A 23,130-nucleotide genomic window follows, 5' to 3' on the forward strand; every position below is an offset into this window, starting at 1 on the left:
GGTCTCACTTGATATTATTCCTGTATTTAGATGTTGCCAGGCCTCTTGGTTAAATGATTAATAGCAGATCCACATTACCTTCATAATTAAATAGTAATGTTGCTTAGAAGGCCTTTAAGGTATTGGCAATAATTTGTATTTCTATTCCTCAGCTTCTTGCTTCTTGGCTAGGCCCCAGCCACACTAAATGCATTTTTTAAAATTTCTCAAGATATATAGCATTTTCTCATATCTCATTGCCTTCTAGCACTCTTTCCTATGCTTGGCTAGCATCCTTTTTTTCCTTAATGCCTCTGTTCATTTTTTTTTCAATCTCTCATTCATTAGATGAATACTTATCGAGGGCCTCCTTTGCATCTGGCATGTGTTCAGAAACAGGAGTGAACAAGATAGCAGGAGTCCCTCTATTCCAGTCCCACTGATTACTCATATGACAGCACTTTCTACATGCTATTATTTCCTAGTGCACTGAGTTCATCATTGCAAATGCTTTACAATGAATGCTACTGGTGGAATGAATATGGATACCGAATTTTGTTTACTGTGTGTGTGTTTATAGTCATGAAGCAATGATATATTTTATCTGCTTATTTTTCAATTCTGGATTAATATTATTTCAGAAAAGCACTGAATTAAAGATGTTAATTCAAAGGAAATATTTAGAGATTCCCCACAACTAGTATCTAATACCAAAATGTCATTGCTGACCAGTGTATTTATCAACCAGAGAAGCAGAACCAGTAGATTGGCTTATGGGATTGTGAGGACTGGCCCAGTACCTATAGAGCACACCATTGGGAGAGCTGGCTGGAGCTGCTGACATGCGCAGCTTTTATCTTCATCCAAGTCTCAGCCGCTCTTAAGATTTTCAACTGATTGAATCAGTACCACCCATATTATCTGTGATAATCTTCCTTCCTTAATGGCCACAGAAATGGACTCTAATCACATCTACAAAGTGTCTTCATAGCACATCCAGATTAGTGTTTGATTGAATAACTGCAGTTGGATATATCAAAAAAGCAAAAGTAGTTGTAAATAATAATACGTGGTAACATTTTAATACTTCTTACCATTTCTTCAGCATTATCCTAAGCATCTCATATTCATTATTAATTCATTTAATACTCAGAATAACTCAAGAAGATATTTTTATTATTCATATTTTACTGATGAGAACAACTGCAGAGGTAAATTTGATTTGGGATTCCATTCCGTTAGAAGATACACATTCCCCCAAGGAGTGCATTTTTGTCATTTACACTTACTGATGCATCTCCAGTACCTATAGTGGTGCTGGGAAAGAAAAATCAACAACAATTTATTACGAATATATGTAAAAATACTTATTTTTCTCAACTATATACCCTTCCTTATCAAAGATAAATGTGTCTAATAGTGGGCTTCATCCTGACTCTTTCCACTCATTCTCCAGTGGAGCAATAGTACAGTAATTGCTGTAAGGCTTTTTGAAACAGTTTGTAACTTGGATCATTTGCATAGTAAGTCAAAGTTGCATTACATTCTGAGGCAAATTGTTTAATGATTATATAGTTTAATTAGAGTAAAGAATTCAGATGTCAGAATATTAATGAATATAATTATAACTGAACATATAACTATTAAATTTACTATTTCAGGGCCCTTGATATCTTATATTTAAATGAGAATCAACATGGAGTGTGGTCAATAGCATAAGGACTAGAGGCAAATTGATGGAACACAGGTTTTGTTACTCCCAAGCTGTGTGACCTTGAACAGTATACAATGGGTATAGCAATAGTATTTACCCCATAAAATTTTCTTGGGTATAAAGACAATATTGTAACTATAAATTGATAGTACATAGAACTTTGCCTACCACAAAATGTTATTTCAGCATATGTTAAATAATTGTTACCCTTGTTCTGGGTTAAGCTTCACCAGTGGGGTAGATGGTAGATATTTGGACTCTGGATATTTGAAAAGGAACATATAGAAAAGTTAGCACTTCCAAGTGAAAAAAGTGAAGTGTTTCCTTCTAAACTTGCAACTTGTTTCTTGTATTAAACAATTCTAGTAAATTGGAATAATGTAGTTATACATGATATTTATAAGTTAACTTTGCTCTAGGCACCTTCAATAGTGTGAAATATTTCAATTTTGATTGAAAGAAAAATGCCTCTCCTAATATATCTTTGACACTTTTGTGAGCATTAATGAAATATATTGTTTTGTTACTGCTTTAAAATTGATTTCATAAATTAAAAGACCAAATAAATATATAAGTTTAGTATTTAAAATATTTTGATATATCAAACTAGAGATAAAGAGTAACTTAAAATTTATATGTTCACAGGTTTTACATCCCAGTTTATGTGGCTGAAAGAAACATTTTATAGAGTACAGTAATGATGGTGAGCCGTTTCATGTAATAGCACATTATTTATGGTCTAAAGACAGGTGACACTAAGTGACTGAGTCAGACTATTCAATTTTAAAATGAGAAATGAAATCTTGCTATTTGTGACAATATGAGTGGATCCAGAGGGTATTATGCTAAGTGAAGTAAGTCAGGCAGAAAAAGATAAATACCATATGGTTTCTCTTAGATGTGGAATCTGAAAACAAAACAAAACAAAAAAACCCCCAAAAACCAGACTCATAGACCCAAGGGATGTTTACCAGAAGAAAAGGGATGGGGGCTAGTTGAGGAGGGAAAGGGGAATGTGGTCAAGAATATTGCGGGAAGTTTGCACAGTGACAGATGGTTACTAGAATTAGTGGGGTGATCACATTGTAAGGTATGAACATGTTGAATCACTATGTTGTACACATGGAACTAACATAGCCAATGTAAGAGTGTATAGCAACTACACATGAATTTTTATACAATAAATAAATGAAATAAAACTAAAAACCATTTCTACTCTGCCCCAATAATTGTAGTTTTCTGACTTTGGACGTCCCAGAAGGTTTGATCATTTTTGGTGTTTTTATCATTATAACTACCTAAAAATATTCTTTTTTTGAAAAATACGTACTTATCTTTTATTATTCCATTCACTTTTTTTGAAGTTATAACTTCTCTATTACTTATTTGCTTAACTTGCATTTATTACACTAATTCTTTTATCTCAGGATAAATAAAACTGAAAGATATTGAAACCCGAGTGTAATTTAACTTCAGCTAAATATGAGAGCCTAGTGGTTTACACGGAGGTCTCCACCACCCATCTCCAGACCTGTCCGTTTATTGCCACTTTTCTCATTACCAGCCAATGAGGGTTGTTTCCTTATTGGCCTAGTTATGGTTTTTAATGCCTTATACCTTTGAGTGCATTGTCAATTATTCCAGCCTCCAGTTCATAAAAATTTAGTAATGATTTTCAAATTACCTTGAATAAACAGATGTTTCCTATTTTTAAATTTTTTAAATTTACTTACAGCATTTTTCCTGCTCGCTTCTCTCTTTTTCTTTTTTAAAATTTACAGCTCTGTTTTCCCTTGTAGAGAACTAGCTAAATGCTTTCACCAAAACTGGTCAGAGGCCTATTGTCCTAATATTTGAGAAATATCTCTAGAAGAAGAAATCAAAGTTTCACTAAACACATGTTGGGGAAAGGGGCACTTCTTTCTTGCCCAAGTAGAATCCTATCACAGCATATTTCTTGGGACATAGCAGTAATTCATTAAATATTTATTGAATAAGCAAATGTTATCTCAGAAATGTAAATCAACAATGTTATTAGTCTATTTCTTTACTAGCAGTGGTTAGGCAACAGTGTAAATTTAAAATATAATAGAGTTCTCAGCTCCCATCTGTGGTGAAATTGTCTGTCATAGACTCAAAGTTCATGCCAAGAATCAGTGCAGAAAATTAAATGAAAAAAATAAATAACAAAAATCAGTTTGATGTCATTAGAGAGACAATGAGGAGGAAATCAGGGCCTCTCTTCCTTGAAACAGGCTAAATATTCATTTTTGTCTCTTGAATACCACAGGGTTGTTTTAAATTCAGCTCTCCTTAAAATGGTCATTTATTTTATACCTCAGATTCGAGCCCTGAGCAGATTACTAATTCAGCAAGTTTTTTTATAGGGAAATTGAAGAGCCTGGGACATACTATTTTCCTCTCTCGGATCGCTGCCCCGCACCGCTTGGCTGACTTGTGTGCGCTGTTGGTTCTTCTCTTCTCTCCCGTTAATGTGTGCTGTCCTGTTTAGAGTTCCCTTCTGTTTACCTTGGGGAGGGCGTTAATTTGTTGTCTAGCTCATAGTTCTTGAAATGAGTATTTAGATTGATGATTACTGACCTTTTTTATTTATAATCAACTCAAATATTGCTTCCAGCCCTAGCAGTTTTCATTTCTTTCCTATACTTTCACTTCCACTGGCAAATTCCTTCCCTAGGGCACTCATTGTTGTCAAGGCTCACATGGGGTTGTCACTGAAGACAAGGGAGCAAAGCATCTACACACTTCGAGGTCTGTGCTGAAACTGAGTTAGAGATGCATGATGACCAAGCATTGACAGGCTTTGAAAGAAGCTTTGATTAGTGGGCTGAAGAGCTAGTAGAGAAGTTGGTACTTTAGACAATTATAGTTGATATACCATGCTAATTAAAATTTGAAACTTATTTTTGGTAGTGTCTCATGTTATTTAACTAAACTATGTAACTGAAATATGTGCATATCAGAATCATGTAAAGTGAGGATTTATTATATATATTCAATGTATTACTTGTCAGAAAAGTATAGATTAAAGCTACAATGTGATACTACTGTACACTTACAGGAATAGCCATGGTAGGCAGAATTCTAAGATGACACAGGACTTTAGCCCTTGTGTAATTCCACTTGGAAGATGATAGGACTTCACTACTTTAATTACGTTATGTTGCATGACAAAAGGGATTTTGCAGATGAAATTAAGATTATTAATCAGTTGACTTTGAGGTAATAAAAAAGGAGATAATCTAACCTAATCACATGAGTCCTTTAACAGCAGAGGAATATTTCCCCAGCTGTTAGCAAAAGGAGAAATTAGATATGAAGCATGAGAGGTCTTTAATGTGGGGGATGTTCTCCATTGCTGACATAGACAGGCAATTGGCCATTGGTCTGCAGGTAGCTTCTAGGATCTCAGAGTGGTCACTGGCCACTAGACAGCAAGGCAAAGGAGACCTGTGTCTCACCACTGCAAAAACTAAATTTTGCTAACAACCTAAACAAGCTCAGAAGTGCATTCTTTGCCCATAGACTTTAGATAAGAGCGAAGCCTGGTTGCCAGCTTGACACTGGCCTTGAGTGACCTTAATCAGAGAACACAATTGAGCCTACCTAGAGTAACAAACAGAACTATGAGATAATAGATGGGCATTGTTTTAAGCTGAAAAATTTGTGCTAATTTGTATATAGCAATGAAATTAATACAATATTGAAATTTTAAAAAGAAAAAACAGAAAGAAACAAGTGTTGGTATAGATGCAGAACACCTGGACCTCTGGTTCTATTTGGGGAATGCAGGTTAGCACAATCAGGTGAGAAAACGGTTTGGAACTGTCTACTGAAGCTGAACACAAAACATATGAACATGCCCTAGAAGCAGTTCATAAGTATTTCTGCAGTACTAAACTGTTTATGCACAAAAAGTATAAGAAAGTTTATAGACATTTTTAAAGTAGCCCCAGACCAGAAACAATCCAAGCGTCCATTACCAATAAAGTGTGTGTGTGTGTCTGTGTGTATACAGGGTGGGGCAAAAGTAGCTTTACAGTTGTCCACATGGGAAATAATATAATAATTAATAAAGAATACAAGAATAAACTCTCTGTTTCATGTACTACAACTGTGAACCTACTTTTGCCCCACCCTGTGTATGTATGTATATGTGCACACATATACATATATGTGCACATATACATACATATGCATAAATATATATGCATATACACATACATACACACATATATACATATGTATCATTCATTGGAAAGCTACAGTTATACAGTTATAAGAATGAACAGATTGAAATAAGCCATACATAAAAGAGTTTACCCACAAAAAAATATGATGTCATTTATATAAAGGTTAGAAGTAGACAAACTGATCTATGGTTTTATACGTAATTATGACGGCTAACTTTGGAAGCTACAGTAATGATTTGGAAAGGGTACTACAGGGTTTTTAGGATGCTAGTAATGCCCTATTTGTTGATAGTAATGCTGATTAAACAGATGTGTTCATGTTACAAAGATTAATTTAACTGTGTATTATTTGTGTTCTCATTCTTCAATGAAAAGCTTTTCTTTCTTTCTCTTTTAAATGAAGCACTGTAAAGTGTTGGCAACACTCTTTTCACTGTGTGGCTTAAAACAGAATAATTGCCTAAGGTCATACAACTAATGAGTGAAAAAGAGTAGAAAATGATAATTAAGGATAATTTAATGATAAGTAATGTTTCCATTGAGTTATCACTTTAATTTAACTGAAAATAAAAAAAGAAAAAAGGGAAAGAGAATAGTTAATAAATGATTTTGACATTTACAATTGATTCTTTTAATAAAAACAGTTTGCCGGGAGGATTCATACCACTCTGTAGTCTCATGTGCTGCCGTAGTTCTCACTCCTATGGAGCCAACAGTAGAAATGAAGAAAAGAGAAGAACTAAAGTTTCCTGAACCTTCCAAACAGTAAGTTGTTCATTTGATTTCTTAGAGCTTTGTAAAACTAATAGACAACCAATCAGAATTAGATTGTTCAGAAGCTGCGATTTATAATGAATGTGTTAACACTAGCATATTGAGAGCACAGAAATAAGTTTTGTACAACATTAGAAATCAATCTACAGTCTCATGAATAACCAGTGTCTTTCAACTTCGTGTGTTGGAACTATATCTCATCCAGGGTTCGTGTGGTTACCGTGCCTTAGGGGCATGGGTAAGAAGTCTGAAGCACTTGGCTTCCTTAGCCGTGAACATGGATGTACTGGAATTGCTTATTTTATAGTTGTAGGACTTAATGGCCTAAAATGTGATCATATTTTAATATAAACTTCCTAGCCTAAATTTGGTTTGCATTTTTATAAGGAGTAAAAGTTACTATTTTAAATAAATTATCCTAAATTAAAACTTCACACTATTTAATGTTTTTCTATTCTTGCTTATTTAAGCAGATTAAGCTTAGTTTATATTTAAGTTTGATATTATACTCAGTAAATGATAGATTTTTTTTCTTATAATGGCCAGAAAGAATTAAATTCATGGTAATGAATGTGAGATATATAGACTTGAAGTATCAAATAAACTAGGATTATTTCTGGATATGCATTAAATAAATGAAGAAGGAAAATTTACTGATGATTGTCCAGTGAAAGTAATGCCGTGTCTGCTTGAAGATTGGAGACTTGCTGACGTACGGTGTTGCCAGGAATTGCTGTCTCGCCACCGGCTTCATCAGAGAGGCAGGAGTAACCTCAAGCCCTTGCTAGTTTTCCTCCATTGATGCCTCTGTGTCACACTCGTTTGTTTCTTAATGTGTTTCTATTGAATAAGCTCCCAAAGACAGAGTTCTCTGGAACAAAAGTGCCTGCTACTCTTCGTGAAATCAATTAGAAAGTCCCTTAATGTTACATTTGGTAATATTGAGTTCAAATGGAGCAATGTGTGTATTTGATTGCATGAATATAGTATTAATATCCTTATTAAAGAGAGAGGAAATATTAACCAATTCAGAAAGTAATGATTGTAATTCAGTTTTAATACAATATAAAAGTGAAAACAATTTAACTGCTCTTAATATAGTCTAATTTTTAGGTTCCAAAAGCCATTTTTGTCTAATAGAAGGAAAATTACATTTAACATATGCCAATTGAATTATATTTGAAAACTCAAACATATTTTATTTCTCTCTCTCTCTATGTGTGTGTATGTCTATATATCTATGTCTATATATATGAGTTTATATGTTACCTATATATTTGTGAATTGGATATTGAATTCTTTTAAATACTTTTTAGTGGCTCACTTCCAAACTAGTTAATAGTTTTATTTACTTACATTAAATATCTTTTTCCCAGTGTTTAGCTACTTTATGAATACTCGGGCTTCTTTTTTCTGAGGTGTGGATTAAGGCAGATAAAATTTGTTAACTGGCTGTCATTTTCTTCCTGTGACTCTACATCTGTCCTCATACTCCTCTGTGTTCTCTGAACCTGTTACTTGTTTACATAGCCTCTCGCAGTAATGTCACACATTCATTCATTCATGTAGGTTTGTTATTATTTACTTTTCTGAGTCAGTGAGATGCTGATTAAAATCTTAACTCTGCTACATATTAGATAAAAATTGGGGACATTATATTTAAAGTCTCTGTGCGTCCCTTTCTTAATCTGTTAATTGGTGTGATATTACCACCCTTACAGGATCATTATAGTATTATGTGAAGTTATATTGATAGAAGACCTGAAATCTAAAAATCTATAGATGTATTCATTACGGTGCCCCTTCTATAGCTTCAACCATCAACATTACTAATGATTTACAGATATTTTTTATTCTCCTGAAGGCTCTTCTGAATGCAAGTCTAATATGTAAAGTCATTGACTGGAATTGTTTAACTAGGTGTCCTACCAGAATCTAGAGATACAAGGTATCTCTAAAACTGAATTAGTGATTTTTCCAGCCCCCTTAAAATTTTCATTCTTTCTGACTTCTATATTTATGTAAAGCTATTATTTTTCTTTTCTTAAAATCTTGATATGTTTTCTCCTTTACATCTCATATTCAACTATCAGTTGATTACTTGATTAATGTCTCCATTATAGTCTTCTTACAATTTCAGCTGACCAGGTCACGGTATACATCTAACATTTGAAATTTTTTCTACCGTATATATTAAATTGCGATTTTAATGAAACCATACAAATAGTGGTCGTCTATCAAATGGAGATGACACATGCCCTCAATATCTCACATTGGTATTTTCAGAATGAAGTGATAGGTGTGAATATATGGCCAGAACACAATATAAATATAAAGACATAGTGATTAATTCAAAACTCTTGTTTGCCAATGAGAGAAACCACAAGGCAAATCGGTTTCAGAAGGATCAAGGGTGTTGGTTGTTATTGGCTCATGTGATTAAAAGTTATAGAGGTTGGAATTTCCTCAAGTACGGTTGGGTCTGGTACTCAGGTCATAAAGAGTCATTCTCTCCAACTGCATCTCTCGTTCTGTTTTCCCGCGTATAGTTTCCGTGTTCAGGAGGTTCCTCTAATGGTGCCATTTCTGCCCTCAGCAGCTATTGGGACAGATGTTTATCTTTTCAATAAATCCAGTGCAAAGAGATGGTTTCTCTTTCCCTTTACTCAAAATTAAAAATCCCCAATTTGAGTATCCTTGGCTTTGACTGGCTTAGTTTGTTTGACACGACTATCTGAGGCATTTACTGTGCCCAGGAGTATTTGATGATATGATTGGCTAGAACCAAGCTACTTGACGAACTGTGCAGCACAGGTGAAGATAAGAAGGGAAAGGTGATTCTGCACTTGGAATATGGATAATATTGATAAAAGAAGATGGGGATTGAAGCTAGGAAGTGAAAACAATGTTCATTATAGGTAGTGATGTAATAACCATTATTTTTTTTAAGATTTTATTTATTCCTAGCGAGTGGAAGGGAGGGAGAAGAGAGGGAGAGAAACATCAGTGTGTGGCTGCCTCTCACGTGGCCCCCACTGGGGACCCGGCCCACAACTCAGGCATGTGCCCTGACTGGGAATCGAATACTGCAACCCTTTGGTTCTCAGCCCACGCTCAATCCACTGAGCGACACCAGCCAGGACAATAACCATTATTTTTAAGTCAGAATTCTTTATTATATTTAAACTACAGATATCATAATGCTACATTAAAATACAATTATGTTTATCTTCATTTGTTGTATTAAATGTTTTTTACCTAATTAATTTTATCTAATGTTGTTTGACCTAGTCATGCTGTTGAGAAGCAGGAGAAGTTGGTGGTTTGGAATCTAGACCTTGGACTAACTTTTTAAAACTTTCTTAACTATAGTTTGTTTATTTCAAAGAAAATTACTTTACCTTACAGTGCAATACCTGAAACACAAGAGGAAGGCAAGAATATAGGAATTTTATAATTTTTACAGCATGCATATTAGGTATATAACCGTATTACATTTTGATAGGTGGAGTTATCAAAGCCCTCTATGGTATTAGCATTGTGTATTTTGGGTTTTCCACTTGGAAAATAACAATTCACCAATACTATAATACCAAGATATTAAAACGTGGTAAGTTGTGGTATTATCTTTGAATATTTCCTTTAGATTCTCTATGTAATTGTGCAGGCTTTACATGATAAAAAAAGTACCGAGTCCGTGAAGCATAGGACTGACTCATAGAGCCATATAGTTCAAAACGCAGCAAGTCTCTTGCTGAGAACTGCAGTAATCTCAATATCGGGGCTTCAGAACACATCGGAGTGTACGTAAGAAAGCGTATGCAAGAGGATGCTGCAATCTGGGCGCAGAGGGAGAATGTGCACCTGAAAGATGGCTATGGCACACAGGCAACGGCTGCTGTTTATCTGATGTACGGTGCGGGCTTCGGCTCGGCGTATGATTGTTTAAAGTCGGATCGAGTTTATTGATGTGTCGGTATAAACTTAGGAAAATAAACCCAGAATATTGGTCTTAGTTACATCATTGTATTGATATATCACTTTAGAATGTAAGAAATATTTTATGACTGAAATATTTGTATTTTTTACCCACTTTTAGCCATAGTCTGGGGATAAATATTCTAATTTTGACAATTTGTTTTTTAAATATTCTCATGTATTTATCACTTTTAGACATTTTTTTAAAGAAAAATAGGAATTATACTTTCTATTAAGAATGAAATATACATTTTTCAGCATAGCAAGTCATAGGGAGAAAACATCTAAATCTTTTAAGAAGGAAAGCTGCCTTCGGAGCACTGTGCTGGGAGGGTGTCAGACCTTTGCTCTTGCTGATACATCAAAGAGACGGATTTTACTGTCCTTTTTAGTCTAGTCTCAGAGGGAGCTCAGAATACCATGGAAAGGGTAAATTTGCTAGAGAAAGGGTCCTTGTGGTCCCACAGGTGTATACAGCTTTCAGTTATTTCATCACAAGCATAAAATGTTGGGATCAAAAACCATTGAGCACAAAGCTTTTTAAATTTATACAATCCTAGTATTTAAAAAAAAATATTCACATATCCAGCCACACTTAGCATGTTACTCAAACCTATGCATATCTCAAAACAAAAGGTACTAAAAATTCAAACTCTGAAGAGAAGGAAAAAACCACTTCTTTCATTAGTTTTTGGATTTTATTTTGTGCTTTTATTAGAAATATATTTGCGGAAGTGCATGCACTCCTTTTGAGTCATACATACCATGACTCAATATCTGAAATAAAGGGATTTTGTAGCCATTGTAAATTTAGAGACATAAAGGAGAATGCAAGAGAGAGAAATTTTCTATTATTTTTGTCAATTTCTACGCTCTTTATTTTATATGGAGATCAAAACTTCCCAAGAGGGGAAGATGGCGGCAACATAGGTGGGAGCGGAGTCCACTTCCCCTCAACGCCAGGGAAATACCTAGCTGATCTGAGGAGCAGAGCGAACAGCCAACAGTACTCCAGCATATACGAAGATCAGAGACCAAAGATAGAGGACACTGAAAGATCTGACGGTAAGAAGAGTGCTGAAGGACAATAAGGTCCACGGGACCCAGGACCGCGCGGTACAAGGGCGGCAGAAGCGCCAGCCCTGGCGCAGGGGCTGCTGCAGGAGTCTTGGGAGAGGGCCAGGCTGCGCTGTGAGCAGCCAGGTGCTTGATTAGACCAGGGGGGCTTGAAAAGGAGGAATTTCTCAAAAAGAAAAAGAAAATAGAGACACTCAGGGGCTAATTAGAGAACTCTCGGTAGTAGCCGAGGCCCCTGGCGCCCCTCCCCCTCCACCCCTGGACTGCTACGCTCACCTGAGGTCCGGTCGCGCGCCGCGAGCAGATTAGCGAACGGGACCCACACTTGAAACCCCGGAGGGGCGCCCACACCTGAAACCTCCGAGATAATTTGGACCAGAGTCTAGCTGCTCTACCCACAGGCCCAAAACCTCGGAACCGAGTGCCGCGTGATTCAGTCCCAGGGCGGCCCCGCCCGCCCGAGAGACTCAAGCCCAGGGCGGCTGGATCGGGCCCCCAAGCACAAAGCCTGTGGCTCAGCGGGCTGCGCGCGCTCACCAAGCACAGGGCCGGCTGGGTGCCTGTTTTCTAAATACAAAGCTGCTGGCGAGTGTCCTAACCCCAAGGCGGCTGAATCCGCCACCTGCGCGCCAGCGTTCCAAGCCCTGGCGGCTCTATTGGTCCGCCGGCTGTGCGCTCAGGGCACAAAATAACGTCACAGACCCAAAGTGGCTGGATTCCCCTGCTGCGCGCGCACGCATCACGAGCCAAAGCAGCTGGATTGGCTGATCAACGGACTGATTGACTGCCAGGGACCACACTTACAAAACAGCGAAGAGTGTGACCCAGGAAGAGAGAAAAGTGAAACCAATCCTTCCAAACACCCCCTCCCGTTGCACAGACAGGACACCAGCAGAAATAACCTGACCGGTTTAAAGCCAACAGAAGGTTTTTTTTTTTTTTTTATCCTTTTTCTTTTTTTTCCTTTCCCCCTGAATTCCTTCTTCCTCTCTCTTTTTTTCTTTTTTTTCATTCCTTCTTCCTCCCATCCTTTACCATTTTTATGTCTTCTTCCTGCCTTCTTTTATCTATTTCTATGTTTTAATTTTTGCTAAAATTCCTTCTTATCTTGCCTCCGATCTTTCTTTATTCCTTCTTCCCTCCTTCCTTCCTTTCCTCCTTTCCTATTTCCTTTTTCCCTCCTTCCCATCTTTCTTTTGGTTTGTTTTGTGTGTGTGTGTGTTTTTTTTTTTTTTTCTTTTCTTTCGCCCCCCTTTTCTCTTTTTCCCACAGGTGAGACAACAAAACCTGGAGTGCTGAAAAGACTAGAGTTAGACCGTGTTAAACACATAAACGTCACCTCAAGACCACTGAGCACAGGAGAGTAAGGAGACAGCACCACCGAATCCCATTGGCATTCTACCATAGAAGTTCATATCATAAATCCAGGGAGTCAGAACAAAGCAATTTAAGACGCAGTGGCCAACAAGAAGAACCTCACAAACAATGGGAAGACAAAGAAACAATTCCCAAATGAAAGGAAAGGAGGAAGTCTCAGAAAGAATACTAACCGAAAAAGAGGCAAGTCAACTATCAGATACTGAGTTCAAAGCAATGGTCATCAGGAAACTCACTGAGCTCTCTGAGCTCAAAGAGAACAACCAGAAACTACAAGGAAACTACAATGAACTCACTGCAAACTATATCAACATGAAAAAGGAAATAGAAAATATCAACAAGAGCCAAGCGGAAATGAAGAATACAATTTCTGAATTGAAGAACACAGTAGAAGGAATGAAAAGCAGACTTGATGAAGCAGAGGATCGGATCAGCGAGCTGGAGGATAAAGTAGAAAAAAACACCCAGAAGGAGCAAGAAAAGGAAAAGAGGCTCAGAAAGAATGAAGAGGCAATAAGGGAAATGCAGGACAACATGAAACGTAACAATATCCGTATAATAGGAATACCAGAAGGAGAAGAAGAAGAGCAAGGGATAGAAAACCTGTTTGAAAAAGTAATGATGGAAAATTTCCCTAATCTGAGGAGAGAAAAAGTCACCCAAATCCAGGAAACACAGAGAGTCCCAAGCAAGAGGAACCCAAAGAGACCCACTGCAAGACACATCATAATTAAAATGGCAAATTTCCAAGACAAAGAGAGGATCTTAAAGGCAGCAAGGGAGAAAAAGGAAGTAACATACAAGGGAGCCCCAATAAGGTTAGCAACTGACTTCTCAATGGAAACGCTCCAAGCCAGAAGAGAATGGCAAAAAATATTCCAAGTAATGAGAACAAGAGGCCTGCAACCAAGACTACTTTACCCAGCAAGGCTCTCAATCAAGATAGAAGACCAAATAAAGAGCTTCCCAGACAAAAGAAGTCTAAAAGAATACAGCTCCACCAAACCAGCTCTGCAAGAGATGCTAAAGGGACTGCTTTAAGGAAAGGAAGGAAAAGAGAAAGACAGAGGAACACAGGTAGGAAATAATGGCAATGAATAACTACCTATCGATAATAACCTTAAATGTAAATGGATTAAATGCTCCAATCAAAAGACATAGAACAGCTGAATGGATAAGAAAACATGACCCACACATATGCTGCCTACAAGAAACCCATCTCAGGACAAAAGACTTACACAGACTGAAAGTGAAGGGCTGGAAACAAATTTTCCAAGCAAACGGACAGGAAAAAAAAGCAGGAGTAGCAATACTCATATCAGACAAAATAGACTTCCAAAGAAGGGCCATAAAGAGAGACCCAGAAGGTCACTTCATAATACTCAAAGGAAGAATCCACCAAGAAGACATAAACATTGTAAATATATATGCACCCAACATAGGAGCACCCAAATACATAAAGAAAATATTGGAGGATTTCAAGAAAGATATTGACAGCAACACAATTATAGTAGGGGATTTTAACACCCCACTATCAAAAATGGACAGGTCTTCCAAACAAAAGATCAACAAAGATATTGTGTCACTTAACAATACCTTAGAGGAAATGGACTTAACTGATATATACAGAGCTTTTCATCCCAAAGAAGCAAAATACACGTTCTTTTCAAGTGTCCATGGAACTTTTTCAAAGATAGACCACATGATAGGACACAAAGCAAGCCTCAACAAATTCAAGAAAATTGAAATCATATCAAGCATCTTCTCTGACCACAAGGGTCTGAAACTAGAAACCAATGCCAAGGGTAAAAACCCAAAACACTCAAAAGCATGGAGACTGAATAGCATGCTATTAAACAATGAATGGGTCAAGAACGAGATTAGGGAAGAAATCAAAAACTTCCTGGAAACAAATGAAAACGAACTCACAACAACCCAAAACCTATGGGACACAGCAAAGGCAGTCCTGAGAGGGAAGTTCATAGCAATACAGGCCTACCTTAAGAAGTTAGAAACAGTTCAAACAAACAACCTAACCCTACGCCTACAAGAACTGGAGGAACAACAACAAAGACAGCCCAGAGCAAGCAGAAGGAAGGAAATAACCAAGATCAGAGCAGAACTAAATGACATAGAGACTAAAAGCACAATTGTAAGGATCAATGAATCCAGGAGCTGGTTCTTTGAAAAGATAAACAAAATTGACAAGCCTTTAAGTAGGCTCATCAAAAAGAAAAGAGAGAGGATCCAAATAAACAGAATTAGAAATGAAAGTGGAGAGATTACAACTGATACCACAGAAATACAAAGGATCATAAGAAATTACTATGAAGACCTGTATGCTAAGAAATTTGAAAACCTAGATGAAATGGACACATTTCTAGAAAAATATAATCTTCCAAAACTGACTGAAGAAGAAGCAGAAAACCTGAACAGACCAATATCAGCAAAGGAAATTGAAGCAGTCATCAAGAAACTCCCATCACACAAAAGCCCTGGACCAGATGGTTTCACAGGAGATTTCTACAAAGCATTTAAGGAAGAACTAACCCCTATCCTTCACAGACTATTCGAAAAAATCCAAACTGATGGAAGACTCCCAAACTCTTTTTATGAAGCCAACATCATCCTAATCCCAAAACCAGATAAAGACACAACGAAGAAAGAAAACTTCAGGCCAATATCGCTGATGAACATAGACGCTAAAATTCTCAACAAAATATTAGCAAACCGCATCCAGCAATATATTAAAAAGATCATCCACCATGACCAAGTGGGATTCATCCCAGGGATGCAAGGATGGTACAATATTCGCAAATCAATAAACATAATACATCACATCAACAACAGCAAAGACAAAAATCACATGATCATATCAATAGATGCGGAAAAAGCATTTGATAAGATACAGCACCCATTTCTGATAAAAACACTCAGCAAAGTGGGAATAAAGGGAGCAGTCCTCAACATAATTAAGGCCATATATGAGAGACCTACAGCCAACATCACACTCAATGGACAAAAACTTAGAGCTTTCCCACTAAGATCAGGAACTAGACAAGGATGCCCTCTCTCACCACTCCTATTCAACATAGTATTGGAAGTCCTAGCCACAGCAATCAGACAAGAAAAAGCAATAAAAGGCATCCAAATTGGAAAGGAGGAAATGAAACTGTCACTGTTTGCAGACGACATGATAGTGTACATGGAAAACCCTATAGACTCCACTCAAAAACTACTCGACCTAATAAATAAATTTGGCAAAACAGCTGGATACAGAGTCAATACCCAGAAATCAAAGGCATTCCTGTACACCAGCAACGAAACTGCAGAAACAGAAATCAGGAAAAAAATCCCATTCGATATAGCAACAAGAAAAATAAAGTACCTAGGAATAAACCTAACCAAGGAGGTAAAAGACCTGTACTCAGAAAACTACACAACACTGAAGAAAGAAATTAAGGAAGATACAAACAAATGGAAGCATGTACCATGTTCATGGATTGGAAGAATCAACATTATCAAAATGGCCATACTACCCAAAGCAATTTATAGATTCAATGCAATCCCTATTAGAGTACCCATGACATATTTCACAGATATAGAACAAACATCGCAGAAATTCATATGGAACCATAAACGACCTCGAATAGCTGCAGCAATTTTGAGAAAGAAAAACAAAGCAGGAGGGATCACAATACCTGATATCAAACTGTATTACAAGGCCACTGTAATCAAAACAGCCTGGTACTGGCATAAAAACAGGCACATAGACCAATGGAACAGAATAGAGAGCCCAGAAATAAACTCAAGTCTATACGATCAATTAATATTTGACAAAGGAGGCAGGAGCATAAAATGGAGCAAAAACAGCCTCTTCAACAGATGGTGTTGGGAGATCTGGACAGCTACGTGCAAAAAAATGAAACTCGATCACCAACTTACGCCATACACGAAAATAAACTCAAGATGGATAAAAGACTTAAATATAAGCCGTAACACCATAAAAGTCCTTGAGGAAAACATTGGCAGGAAAATCTCAGACATTCCACGCAGCAACATCCTCACAGACACATCCCCTAAAGCAAGGGACATAAAGGAAAGAATAAACAAATGGGACCTCATCAAAATAAAAAGCTTCTGCATGGCTAAAGAAAACAGCACCAAATTACAAAGAGTACCAACAGTATGGGAAAACATATTTGCCAACGATACCTCAGACAAGGGCCTGATCTCCAAAATATATAAAGAACTCACTCGACTCCATTCCAGGAAGACAAACAACCCAATTAAAAAATGGGCAAAGGACTTGAACAGACACTTCTCCAAGGAAGACATACAGAGGGCCCAGAGACATATGAAAAGATGCTCAGCATCACTAGCCATCAGAGAGATGCAAATTAAAACCACAATGAGGTATCATCTCACACCAGTCAGAATGGCCAACATAAACAAATCCACAAACAAATGTTGGAGAGGATGTGGAGAAAAGGGAACCCTTGTGCACTGTTGGTGGGAATGCAGACTGGTGAGGCCACTGTGGAAAACAATATGGAATTTCCTCAGAAAACTAAAAATGGAACTGCCCTTTGACCCAGTAATTCCGCTGCTGGGATTATACCCTAAGAACACTGAAACACCAATCCAAAAGAATCTGTGCACCCCAATGTTCATAGCAGCACAATTTACAATAGCCAAGTACTGGAAGCAACCGAAGTGCCCATCAGCAAACGAGTGGATCCAAAAACTATGGTATATTTACACAATGGAATTCTACGCAGCAGAGAGAAAGAAGGAGCTTATACCCTTTGCAACAGCATGGATGAAACTGGAGAGCATTATGCTAAGTGAAATAAGCCAGGAAGTGAGGGACAAGTACCATATGATCTCACCTTTAACTGGAACATAAGCAATAGAAGAAAAAAGCAAACAAAATATAACCAGAGACATTGAAGTTAAGAACAATCTAACAATAGCCGGGGGGGGGGGGGGACAGTGGGAAGAGGGTATTACAGGAACTACTATAAAGGACACATGGACAAAACCAAGGGGGAGGGTGGAGAGGGGGGAGGGAGGTGGGTTCACCTGGGGTGGGGTAGAGGGATGGGGAGAAAAGGCATACAACTGTAATTGCATAACAATAAAAAAAATTAAAAAAAAAAAAAAAAAAAAACTTCCCAAGAGATTTTATTTATTGTTTCCATTTGTAGGGACGATGCATTAGCCAAACACGCTGTCGTTCACTCCAGGTTCAAGGCCTCCTTGTAGTGCTTCATTCTGTGGACATGAAAAAGGTTCGCGGAGCTGCTGCTGAAAGGGCACAGGTGCTTCCTTTGGTGCAGTGTCAGATTTTTAAGAAGGGCTAAAATGAACCTACTTTATTCTTAGATGATTCTTAAGAACACACGTTGAAAGTTCTGTCAGCTCTTTTTATTTAGTTTTATCTGAATGAATACTGTATATTAAGTTTGGAAAAGTTTAAGTACTTTCTAATGTCATCTATAAAGTTGTTCTACAAACTCTACAGCTGTACAGAAGACACATCAAAGGATCCTCTCATCAGCTCATCTCCAACTCATTTACAGATTGCAGAGGAACGTATTTATACCTTCAGGCACACATTTACTCATTCATTTAATCCATCAAAATAGGTAATTCTTGAATAGTAGCTTTGTTGTAGGCACTGTGCTCAGAGCTGAGGATTTGGAGTTGAGTTCTGTCTCATGAACTAAAGAGTCTAGTGAGGGAGACACTCATTCATTGATTAACTGCATCAAGAAATCCAAGACTAGATGTGGCGTGGGCCACAGTTAGAGGTAGTATCGTGTTGTAAGGGCTTTAATATGGGGCTGTAACATAACCATGAAGTTCAAGAAAAACTTCCCTGAGAAAGTAACTCTTGAGCTAAGATGTGAAGGATATTAGTGAACTAAGTGAAAAAGCAAAGGAAACATTTACCAGCACAGAGAACAGTTTGTTCAAATACTCTGTGAAGACTAGGGGCAGGGAGAAATTGGAAGGAGGCTGATAGAAATAAAAAGAAACCAAAAACATTTTTAACCAGGTCCCAGGTGACCGATCTTTCAAAAACCTCATCCTGCATTTTTACAGAGAACAAACTGGGTGAGATGAGGGCCGAGGTGCAGGGTGATGGAGCCAGCTTGGGGGAGTTGCTTTGTTACCCTTTCTTCCCAGCTCCAGGTTCAGTGATTTAACACTGGAAGCTTGAAGGCAGCCAGGGTGGGTGTATTTACACCATAGTAATAGGCAAATCTTACAAATCAGGGCTTCTTCCCCCCACCCCGCATCCCCACCCGAGAGCTGGGAGTTAACTAGTTTCCAGCACACTGCTAAGGGTGGGTGGGTTGAGGGTCTGTAGTGAGACCATTTAGGTGACTGCTGACAGCAGCTTGGATTAGGGTGCTGGTGCTGGAGATGGTGAACAGAAAACTGAGTCAATGTATATTGCAGAACCTGGGCAAATTGCATATGATTATTAAATGACAACTTTCAGTACATTACCAAGTACTTGCATTAAGGTTAAAGAAGAAGTATGTGTATACTAATTGTAATAATAAAATAATGTAATATTGTTACAATCCTAACATTTTATTTTAAACCAGTAATAGTTTAGTCAAGGGATACTTTTGTATTCTTTTACGTTATTTGGTTTTTTTAAGATTTTATTTATTTATTTTTAGAGGAGAAGCAAGGGGGAGAGTGAGGGAGAGAAACATCAATCTATGGTTGCCTCTCGTGTGCCCCCTACTTTGGATATGGCCCACAACCTAGGCGTGTGTCCTGACTGGGAATAGAACTGTCAACCCTTTAGTTCACAGGCTGGTGCTCAATCCACTGAGCCACACAAGCCAGGGCTGATATTCTTTTACTTTATATTGAATATTATCGGTAGAGCTATGCAAGTGGGAAACATATGAAAGTGCTTTGCACAAAATTCTGTTCAGCCTCATTGCCATTGATTCTCACTGGAAATCCTCAGGAGTCTAAGTAAATTCCACTTAGGTCCTTACAGAGATTCTTATGATTCTTTACTAATATTTTTTCCTCTATACTTGGTCTCTCGCCTTTATTTACTCTCAATCACTTAGCGCTTTAACAAAGAATCAGAAACTGAGGCATGCCCTAAGTGGAATCATATAGTTTGTGACCTTCTGTGCAAGGCTTCTTTCACTCAGCGTGCTTTTGAGATGTGTTCCTGTTGCTGCATGTGCCAGGGTCCATGCCCTTTTATTAGCGAGCACTGTTGCAGCGCATTGATCTGATAGAGTTTGATTACTCATTCAGTCCTATCCTCTTTGGACCACACTTTGCAAAGCCACTGAATCATGGAACCACAGGGCCTTTGGCTGTGGAAGAGGGGTCATGAAGATCATCTTTGGCTAATCCTGCTCCTTCACTACTGATGTCCTGGGCTTAGTACGCTGCCCATGAAGTTGTCCAACCCCTGCTTGACATCTCCAGTGACAGTCGATTTCCTTAGATGGAGCTTCTTCTGATCTTGGCCAGCCTGGCTTGTTACACAACTCTTCTTCACTTCCAGCACAAATCTACCTTCCTAAATCATTTCACAAAGGTCTTCGTTCTTGTCCTGGGGCCAGTCAGGCACAGCCAGTTCTGCCCTCCCCACTACAGGCCTTGGGTATCCAAAAGGCACAGCCGCCACCCAGCTGTGTGCTGATAAATGTTTACCTTACAACCCTAGTGTAGTTATTTCTGTTGGTGTATAATAAATATTCCATTATATAAATGTATCAAAATATATTTACCCAGTATCCTGTTAGTAGCTATGTACATGGCTTATAGTGCTTGTTTTATAAACAGTTACGCTGTGAACATTCATGTGCTCCGGAGCTGGTGTGAGGTTTCTTTGGCGGTGGGATGGCACATACTGTCTTTCAGTTTAACGGACCATGCTAAGTCATTCGCCAGAGCTTCTCATGGCCCACCTCCACCCACACTTAACCCTGTGAGGCTTTATACTTTGCCAATCTTATGGCTGTGACCTGGCACGTCATTGTGGTTTTGATGCACATCAACTTATAGCCAGTCGTGTAGAGCACCTGCGTGAACGTTCATTGGGCATTTGTGTTCCCTCTTCCATAAATTGTCTGCCCATACCTTTTGTCCGTTTCCTTATTGGGGATTTGTCTCTTCTCATATGTATTTGGAGACATTCTTTGTATATTCTGATTTCTAAGTGTGAGTTGCTATGTGCATTGCAAAACTTTCTTCCAGTTGGTGGGATATCTTTTATTAACTTGTGAGTTTTAATCAATAGCATTTTACTTGGAAAAAAAAGAAATAGAGACATGGATATGCTAAATACCAGGGCACTACCATGAACATGAAACAGCCCTCTTCCCATGTAGGTTTTGAAAGAAATGGTACCTGTTTTGGTCAATTCAAGGGTGGAAACAACTGTCAGAAGATTTAAGTGAAGAGACTTCTGTGCAGAGAACTGTTGGCAAAATTTGAGTCCCCTCCATAGCTTTAGAAGGAGGAATTAGGGCTGGGAAGAGTAATATTCTCGTCTCAAGCCTCGTCTTCAAGGGAATCATTCAGAGTTTCAAATGTGTTCTCTGCAGTTGGAAACACAAAAGACAGCAGCTGATTTATACCTGAGAAGACTGAAGGATACCAGGCACTGAAATCTGACACCTCTCCAGAAAATCTAGAGGGTGAAGTTTGGGGGCCAGCTGAAAGCTGCACCATCTTGATGTCCCAGAGCTGGTCAGGGAGGCTGCAATGTTTTTTGTAAGCTATCTGTAGGACAGGGAGACCCATGAAATAGAGGTGGAGGGTCTCCATCTACCTACAATTAGGGATTGAGAGAGAGTGGCCCAGAAGGAGACGTCTAAAGAAATCACATGTGTGTCCATTTGCTGGTCCTAGGGCCAAGTAACACCTCCCTAAAACTCTTCTGACCAACCCAGTACTTCGCCTGTCTACCTTTTACCCTGAGGCAGGAATCTGTTTACTTGAGGCTGAGGAAGCTTAGTTTCAGGGCCCTCACTTTTGAGGAGGACCTTCACAAGGCCCTAGAAAGGATCATGGTTTTTTGTTTTTGGAGCTTTTTTTTTTTTTTTTTCTTACTAAAGCTATTTTTTTCTTTAATGACACCTCCAGATTTTGTAAACTTCAGACCTCAAAAAACCTGAGTCTGCCTCTTAGTACCGGTGTGCTTAGTCTAGGCAGTCAGGATTCTTGCCTTGGGCTCTGCACTTGAGAGGGTTGGGTGGTATCTTTTTTCTGTCTGTGCCTTCATCCACAAGGCAAGAGTTCCGAAGAGCTAAGGTTTCCCAGTAACCGGAACTTGTGCCTCCTGTCCCCACTGTGCTGGGAATTTCCTGCTCAAATGGCCCTGAGTCCTCACCTCTGTGGTGTACTACGCATGACCCAGAGGGCTGCAAGGAACAGCTGATCACAGTATTGGTGGGCAGAGCTTAGGGGGGCAGCTGGGGCATTCACCCTGTGAGATCTGATTGTGCAGGAAGAAGCCTAGGGTCCAAAGAAAAGAGGTGTGTGATCAATTAAGCTGTATCAATTGCCATCGCTTATAAGAGGATCCTTCGATGTTTCATAATATCTATTTACTGGAAGATGAGATCTCATCAATCACTGGTTTGTTAAATTTAAAAAAAAAAGACCCAAGAAAGTTGATTGTTTTCAGACTTCATGTATTACTCAAGAACCAGGGGCTTTTTAATACTAAATAAATAAATTAGAATCTCCACAGAAACTGCTCCCCTTGATTGAGTGTTGTTATTTTATCCTTCTGCTGTTTATTGCTCCTTAGTGAGTCATAATATCTTGTGCAGACAACCTGTCAAGTCAAGAAATCCTGTTGTAATATTTGCATCTGGTTTGACAATTCGTCTTCGTTCATTGACGGAGCTATTTTTCAGATGGGTTGGGACAGCCTTGATAAGATGACTGAAGTGTTTCGGTTCAGCGGTGCAGCACTGTACCACTGTATTCTTTACAGTGTCATATAAA

At 38.3% G+C, this 23,130-nt stretch overlaps 1 protein-coding gene across 6 annotated transcripts in view; it reads left to right on the plus strand.

The window, feature by feature from the left end:
- Positions 1-23,130, plus strand: part of CCSER1 (coiled-coil serine rich protein 1) — a 1,227,777-nt gene that overhangs the window by 267,567 nt on the left and 937,080 nt on the right. For all 6 annotated transcript variants that reach the window (XM_045183762.3, XM_053923202.1, XM_053923201.1 and 3 more), the window contains exon 5: positions 6,552-6,672. In XM_045183762.3, the coding sequence (XP_045039697.2) occupies positions 6,552-6,672 (121 nt within the window). The remainder of the gene's footprint in view (positions 1-6,551; positions 6,673-23,130) is intronic.

This window comes from Desmodus rotundus, chromosome 4 (assembly GCF_022682495.2).
Source record: "Desmodus rotundus isolate HL8 chromosome 4, HLdesRot8A.1, whole genome shotgun sequence".
NCBI classification, from domain to species: domain Eukaryota; kingdom Metazoa; phylum Chordata; class Mammalia; order Chiroptera; family Phyllostomidae; genus Desmodus; species Desmodus rotundus.